An 8,509-nucleotide genomic window follows, 5' to 3' on the forward strand; every position below is an offset into this window, starting at 1 on the left:
TTAGAGAGAGAGACTCAACCTCAGAGAGTTGAACTTAAAACAACAGATGCTTTTGGTGTGGCCTTTCTAATTATCCATATCTAAAAATGATATATTCAATCTTAAACTGACTTTCTTTGAGGCAACGAACCAGCTATTCCACTTCCTGACCCCTCCATTTTGTCTGCCCAGCAGTGCATGTTTCTGTAATGCTCTGCCAGCATGTGCCATATTTGACTTGTTCACCCTGCACATGCTGCATGTTGTATTGACGCTGGCATGCTTTAATAGAGAATTGTTGTGTGTATATATGTATATTTTAATGTTCACGGCAAGTGCACCTTTATTTGTATCTCATTGTCCATTTTTGATTAATCGCGTGAAGATGAGTACTATTTTCCCAGTGAATTACCTGTTGCGTCAAAAACATAAAAAACAAAACCTGGTAATTCACTGGAAAGTCTTGGTTACTGGTGTTACTGGTGTTCAGTTTCAGGTGCAGAACTGTTTGTAATAAGAAATGTAGTGAAGCTTAAGATGGACTCCCACTATTCTCAAGTGGAGGCTTCTTCAGTGAGACGACAATGCATTTCAAGCATGGCATCAACCGTCACTCTCTTTCTTTGCCTTCTGCTCAAGATGCATCAGAAAACAAATTTTCTCTCGCTTTATAAAACCATTGCACCAGTGAGCGAAGAGCAATTACACTTTGCAGTAATCACTGTTTTGGTGCCCCCTAGTGCACAACATAAGCATGAATTATGAATAGTAGAACAGGATTTTATTAATGTGGCTTAACTACATTGATTATTAGCTGTTCCACTGGAAAGCATGATATTCCTCCAAGGATTGGCATTGTGCTGCTCTTAGGTTAAGTCCTGCCTTGACAAACGACCATGCATTCAAGATGAGGGACATGGTTTCATCAACCTTCTTCCCCACTGATCCATCACTGTCACTACTTATTTCCCCCAAGATTTTACTTAAAAATGAAACTTTCAGCATCGGCTGGTGTCTTCTGACCATCTCCAGAAGTGTAGAAAGCCTCATATTAACCCGTCCCTCAGGACCAGCAGCCAAAACGTGGCCATTCCAGGCTTCAGCTGGTTGGCAAACAAAGAGTGTCAGCAGGCAAGACCGCAACTGTTCCCGGCCGGCGACAGTGTGTGTGGCCACATAAACGCTGACATGACCAGCGCAGGGAAGGAAGCAGAGGAAATTGAGCAACCCGAGGAGGTCTGTTTTCAAGTTTAGGCATCTTACACAGTTCATGTTGTTTATCTTGATTTCTCTTGATGTGAGGATGCACATTTTTTTATCAGCCACGTCTTCCACTGCAGATGTTCATCAACTGTAATTATGCTGCAGATTTCCCACTTAATCTAGATGAATCATTATTACATGTCAAAGAAACCCTTTCTGAGAAGATGCTTGTTTAACTACTTGTTTCATCCTTTTATCAGTCTGTCATTTTGCTCATGGCTTGTGAGTGAATTTAAATATCAGCCTCCACGGATGTATCTCGCAGACTGACGAGGACAAAAGCGTTGAACTATTTCTAATCACCAGGATGGTGCAGGCCAGCTGCCGGAGAGCGATGCCTCACCGCGACGGTTTCGCCATCAGACAGGTGAAAACAAAGAGGGGAGGAAGTTACAGCGTCACAGAGCTCTTAACGTGTGGACCGGTCTCCTTGGAGACCCTGCCACCAACGTAAAGATCTCCCCCACAACCGGGCATCTGAAGCCTCGGGTGACAGAGCGGACCCCTCCTCAGGAATCATTCCTCTCCCATGTGCCATTAAGAGTAACTGAACGCCGTCTCTTTCTTTAATGTCTAATCATTCTCTGTGAGGTTGCACGAGATGCTGCTGGAAATTGATTGATTGTGACAAAGTATAATTATTGCAAATCAAATTTTTTTTGTTTGTGTTGCTCCACTCGGGCTTAAGTTTTAAATATATTTGTATTAGTTACAGATCAAAGTGTCTGGCCAGAGTGGTAGTTTGGGAATCAGCATTGCAGGTGGGAGGGGCTCTCTGCCTTACAATGACCATGATGAGGTAAGTGCTGGTGCAGAAGAGCCGGCAGGGCTCAATCCCTTGCAACATGTTTTGCCTGTTTTGTTGAAGATAATGAGAAGCAGCAGCCTTGAGCAACTGAACTCCAACAAGTACACATTCTAATTTACCAACAGGGAGTGCTTTGAGCACAATGTTATTACACGTGTCCCTCAGGCTAACATGTCTATTTCCTTTCAGGGCATTTATATTTCCAGAGTAAATAGAGGGGGGGCATCAGAAAAGGCAGGGGTCCATGTTGGAGATAGATTGCTGGAGGTAGGCTGGGAGTCATTTTTCTCTGTTCATAATCTCCTGTTCACCGTCTGTTACATATTCAACCCAGTGTGAAAAATGTTGTCAACTGAATGGAAATCACTACACTTTATATTGGCTGCAAGAATGTCATTATGAAACCTACTTCCTGCTGATGTTCCTCTTGTGACCAATGGAGGGCATCATAAGACCAGCAGAGGACACTCTGCTGGGACTCCCCTCACTAATAAAGCCAATGTGAGGCAGCAGCCAAATTGAAAACGAGTGAATCAAAATGCTAAATCAATCTTTAGAGTCACACTTTGGTAGGTTAGCCGATTTAGAGTCTGTAGTGTCAATCGACATGCTATTTTCAGACAACCAAGAGTGTGACTTAGCCCCGCATCTCTGACTCCTGACCCCTGAAAGTGTAATGTGACCACGGTGCTTCCAGGTCAATGGCCTCAATATGCAGGCGGCGACCCACCATGAGGCAGTCAGCGCCCTCAGGAATGCTGGGAGCTGCATCAAGATGAAAGTACTCCGAGACAAGCTGCTACCCCGAGAGGCGTGTGACCCAGATGAGCCTCAGGATCCTCGGGAAGTGACGCAGCGACAGCCGTGCAGGCAGGACGGCGGCGGCCAGAGGGACACGCAGCCCAAGATGGAGAGCACAGAAGACTGTTTGTCCAAGGAGATTGAGGCAGTTGTCTGCAACGGCAATGGCATTGTGGGTGGTTTACTCAAATCACAGCACAAATGGAATAACATTTTTCAAATGTCACTATTGTTTTACGATGTGCCTCAAGCCATATGTGGATTACGCCCTCAAAATAAGTCTTTCTTTTACACTTTGTCTTTTGGCGTTTCAGTCTGATTTGGGGAGCCAGTTGAACAGGACCTTGTTTAAGATGAGGGTGCAGGTCTTGATGAGAAATGATTCACTTCAAGGGGGGAAGCACACTATGACAGTAAGCAGATTTCATCCCTCAGTAGCATATACCACCTATACGATATCATTTTACACCGAAATCAATTCATTTTAGCAATCCCCGAGACCTCCAAAATCTAAGAATCCTGCAAAGATAAACATTAGAGATTTTCATGACATGATTTATATGACATTTCAGCATGTAAGGACATTGTATTACATGAAAACGTACTTATTTTCCTTCCCAATCCTGTTCCCTTCTGTGGCAATCATCTGACAGATCCCGCGGATCATCCTCACTCATCCCTCTACCTCAGATGAAGATGTGGAGCTCCAGACACAGATCCCCGGCAGAGAGGCGCTACATGAGTCTGACATTCCTGACAGACACGTACACTGTTTCGACGGCGCTTTCTACCCACCTTGACCACAGCGTAGAGGTACATACATGAAGGACACAGACTGTTATTACCCAGCTCTTTTCTTTTTCCTTCATGCTACTGTGGTGGATTTGTGTAAAACAACCTTTTATGCTTTTTGTCTTCATGAATCAATTGCTGCTAATAGTATTTGGTAATATTAAATCCATTTGCAAGAATGCCCTTTATTTGTATTACTAAAACCACAGAGTTTTGCCTGTGCAACTATAGAACAGAGACTGTTAAGCATGAACAGACTGCTCTCTAATGTCCAAATTAATTCATAATAATATATAGAGTCAATTTAACTATGGACACTGCTGGCTACCTCTACTTCACACCGTTGTGCTAAATAGTGTCTCCGCCAATGACAATGTGACGCCCTCAAACTTTTTATTGTCTTCACCAAGATCAAACGCTCCATGGCTGAACAGAGTCCACAGGAAGTGTGCGTCCTGCAGAGTCCTGATTAAGACTGAACACACCTTCTGTATGAACAAAATTCAGAATTTTGAAATTGCATGCTCTGTTTCCTGAAAAGAGAAAGAAAACAGCCATTTTGATTGTCAATGTCCGCCTTGTATTATTTTACACTTTTACATTCTCACAGTCACAACAGTTGAGTGTTCATTGTTCACTTTCTCAATAAAGTGCACAAATATTGTTCCAAGAGGTTTGTCTTTTCCTTGAGCTGTAGAACAAACAAACCCATGCCGACATGAACACCTGCAGAGTGTACAGCAATTCAGTGAAAGAGCCCCGCAAACACACGCACTGTGATTAGTTTCTGTTTTGTCAGAAAGGTGATAGTTTGACAGATATTTTGAGGTCGTAATTTGCTGTGGTGTCGGGCTGGATTGCGTCATTTTGCACAAGTGTTCCTGTTTGTTGTGTCCACCTACTGTACGTTGGCTGTTGGCCACATAAACACTGACATGACTAGGACTTGTTTCATCAGTGATGCTCTCCAGTGATGATTGGAGAGCTGGGTGATAATAATCTGGGGACACAACTTGTTGAAAAGCACATCCAGTGTGCGAGATTCCATCCAGAGTCAATTACTGGCTGGTCCTGCTCATATCGTGATACAGTCTTTGTCTTAAGAGGCCTTCGTGGATCCATCTGAGGACGAGCACGGATTTGCATTACAGTCATATAACTGGGATGGGACCATTGGTTTTGTAAAAGAATTGAACCATGTAAAATACTTGCTAAAATGTTTATTCCATATTTATTCATAAGACATTTTGATTCAATTTATTGATTGTAAATGATGACAGTTTAATGTCGTTTTAGTGTTGTAAATGTGTCAGAGTCACATACGTTTTGACAACTCGATAACTTAAAGCAACACGATGCAACTTTAGAAGAAGCTCTAACAGTGTACCGGTAAGTTGTACGTTGAATTTGTAAGAAAACAAACAAACAGACAGACAAACATCCTCTTGCTCAGCTTAACATACTCGGTGGTTTTAGATCAGGGGTGTCAAACATACGGCCCGCGGGCTGGATCCGGCCCGCCACGTCATTTTATGTGGCCCGCGAATCCGCCAGAGAAATTTTTTTTTTATTTTATTTTTTTTTTTTTTTTTACAAAAATTTAAAGTTAGATGTGAAAAGTGATGAGATGGCATGTTGTCTGTGTGCCGACATTAAAACTATCACAACAGGTGGACAGGAGATGCAACAGCCCATAAAGAGGATTTCCAACAAGTTTCTCAACATGCGTACTTCTCTGTACTGAAACGTCATCAGTCTCAGCCCAAGTACTGTTCCAATTCAAAGTTCACATCGAGCCAAGCACGGCCCTAATGCCCGGATGTGGCTCGCTCTGCCCATTTTACCCGGGATGCATCGGAGGTGACTTGTCTGTACTTGGGACAGCCAAATATCCCAGAATGCATTTTGCACCAGCAACAGGAAACAATGGCGGAGGAGAAATCACACAACTGGAAGTACGTGTTGTGGAAGTCACAGATATCCCGGGAAACTAAACTAACTATGTTAGGAGTACCGTAGTTACATTTACACCGTCTTACATTTACAACCGGCCCTTTGAGGGCGACCGTGATGCTGATGTGGCCCCAGAGTGAAAATGAGTTTGACACCCCTGTTTTAGATGGACCCACAGCCTTTCTTGATCTGGTATGATCAGTAGCTTCTGGTACATATATTCTGATGCATTTAAAGAATTCTTTCAACCACAAAAAGTGTATGGAATTTTGTATGGATTTTGTGAGGTTATGTGAAAAGTGTTTAATGACAAATGCAAAACACATCACTTACTCCTCACACCTTCTCTCTTATATTGTTAAATCTGAAAACATCATGACAGCAGCATTTCCAATTAACGTCACAGGTGAGATCCCCTGTCATCCAAATCACCGGCGCCCTTTGCGCGTCGTTGAGTAAATGCGCAAATTCCTACAACAAAAAAACAAAAAAGTTTTGGAAATGTCTGTTTGGCATGTGCAAATATGGATTCACTTGCAAATAAGGATACACTGCAAAAAGAAAAGACTGTGCAGCTTCAATAAACAATGCGAAGATAAAACAAAGAAGAAGAAGGGAGGACTGTCTCTCTGATGACCATGAGGCCTACACGGACACACCCAAGACAAAGATGTGGAGCACAGAGCTGATCAAAAATGGACTGGGATTGTCATTGAAGGACTTCTCCTTGGCTTTGCATAAGGAAAATCGACTGCTTGAATTAGTAAGAAAACAACAAAAAATATCCATGGAAAAGTAGACTTGGTGAGTCATGATACTCTTATTTTCTTCTTTTGCATTTAAAGTGTTTTATTTTTCAATGTAAATGTCCAAATTGTGATGACTTTGATCATTTATTTAGCAGTTTATTAATATGCTTACATAATGATACCTAATAATATTAAGCTACATACTAAATGGATTATCGTGGCAACATGCGCCACCTTTGCTCCTTATTTGGCAGTGAGAATTTGTACCTGAGTCATTCAGGAAGTCTTTGGCCTGGAGAAACATATTTTGCAACACCCATAAATGGCCAATGTTTAGGCAGTAAGCATATTTTACACACGGACATGCTAAGATCAATAAAGCAGATCTATCAACTGATAGATTGCTCACGTGGGTTGAGTTTTGGTCCCGCTGCTCTTTTTGTATCGAGCCGTTGGCAAACCTGTGTATTCTGTTGGATTGTGAGTTTTAAGATGGGAGAAGAGATTTGTGGTGTTTACATCTTTCGTCCTGACTTGTTCATCGCACTACTCACAAATCACGTTGTTCATGTTCTCTGGCTCTCCTTCTTCATTTGATTTAAAATGAAAGAATCACCAGACAGGTGCATTTGCCTTCTTTTTGCTAACAAGAGTGGACATCTTTCCTGCTGGAGTTTGGGCTACATGTGTAATTACTAGGGCTGTACCGAATAGTTCAAAGCTTAATTCATAATGTTAAGAACTTACAAAAACATTGCATGCAATAGTCCACCGGCTGCCACCTTCTCTTCCCCTCTCTGTCATGCGCACACACAGCGAGCAATGTGGCTTTGTGTCCTCATGTCTGTAATAATCTCAGTCCGTATCCCAAATGTCCAAATTCATTGAAAAATGTATTGTAATTTCCAAAATTCACAACATTTTCTTTATCGAATGAAATATTCAGCTTCAATTTATACTTGTTGGTCGTTAGCTTTTCAAAATCAACATTTTCACCGTAGTCTTTATTAACCTAACAGCCATCAAACAGCACCATACATTACAGTTATATCGTCAGACGTATAGTTTGCATGTTACTTTTTTATAAGCTATAGCTATAAGTAAGAGAAAAAGAGAGACAGGGACTGAATATAGTCAGCATTTAATCACCAAGACTCTAGCAGCCCCGCCAACGTCTATTTCTCTCTGCAACAGTTGCATAATGAACTGAAAATATGTTTGCACTTCTCAGTGGGTGGGCTCGCTGGCCCTCTACTTATTTCCTCTGCAGTGGTCGGCTCTTGTTCGGCTGTGAAAGTGGCTCGTGGCTCAGTCCTTGTCGGCTTTACAGCACCCACCCTCTTCGCTGCTACTCAGGGGCGTGCACTTGGTGCTTGCTGTGCCTTCTCTCCCTGCGGCGAGACCCCCCAGCTCCTTGCCCTCCTGTTTACCGGTGTAGACTGTCCTCTGTGCTCCATCTGCGGGGCCATGTTGGGAATCTACCAGACCTGGATTGACCTTAAGTAAAAGTACAAAGTATTGTCATCGATACTTAAAGCTGTGAGGAGCTTTTAACTTCCAAAACGGTCTCAATTTAGAACCGATGCCTTTATATGACCTATATGAGTGAACAAGACCATAAGCGAGAAGATTATTTCTATATACCGGTAATTCATTTTCTAATGCTTGTTATTAGTGCCACGGGGTCGGATGAATTCATGCAGGTTCACCAGGAGCTCCTTCAGCTCAGACTCCAGCGGGGCCTCCGGCAGCAACCAGCCCGCCGCAGTGAGGAGGGAAGAGAGGAAGAGGAGACTGGCAGACCCTGCTGCAGTAAAATAAGAGGTTTTCTAATGGGACGGGGAAACACTACCAATTCCACTCGGACTGCCAATATCAACACACAAATAAAAGTTCTATGTAGCAGCTTCAACCCAACATAGTCTCACAAAATCCTGTGGAAAACACTGATAAAGCAACAATGTAACAGGTGTTGCATAATTAAATATTATCTTATATTATCGTGGACATGTGAGGACAATTATTTAGTGGCCAACCATATCGTTTTGAATGTATCATATCGCCCAACCCTAGTCTAAGGTCACTTTTCACAAACTTGTATTTAATTTGTTTTGTTTCTCTGTGTGGGGGTTTCTTTTAATTCACCCCATTGCATTTTGATAAA

The 8,509-nt window shown here is 42.4% G+C and overlaps 1 protein-coding gene across 2 annotated transcripts; it reads left to right on the top strand.

Moving 5' to 3' along the window:
* Positions 1-1,885: 1,885 nt before the first annotated feature.
* Positions 1,886-4,237, top strand: LOC306786173 (uncharacterized protein). Of its 2 annotated transcripts, XM_079280861.1 has the most exons (6): positions 1,886-2,041; positions 2,240-2,317; positions 2,748-3,023; positions 3,166-3,264; positions 3,505-3,664; positions 4,054-4,237. In XM_079280861.1, exons 3-5 carry the CDS (start codon positions 2,763-2,765, stop codon positions 3,649-3,651), a joined length of 507 nt encoding a protein of 168 aa, XP_079136987.1. In that variant the 5' UTR covers positions 1,886-2,041; positions 2,240-2,317; positions 2,748-2,762; the 3' UTR covers positions 3,652-3,664; positions 4,054-4,237. The 2 variants fall into 2 exon arrangements, with proteins under 2 accessions (XP_079136987.1, XP_079136986.1); XM_079280860.1 differs by lacking the exon at positions 1,886-2,041 and having other exon boundaries at positions 2,195-2,317.
* The last annotated feature ends 4,272 nt before the right edge of the window (positions 4,238-8,509 follow it).

This window comes from Melanostigma gelatinosum (assembly GCF_949748355.1).
Source record: "Melanostigma gelatinosum genome assembly, chromosome: 12".
Classification (NCBI taxonomy): Eukaryota; Metazoa; Chordata; class Actinopteri; order Perciformes; family Zoarcidae; genus Melanostigma; species Melanostigma gelatinosum.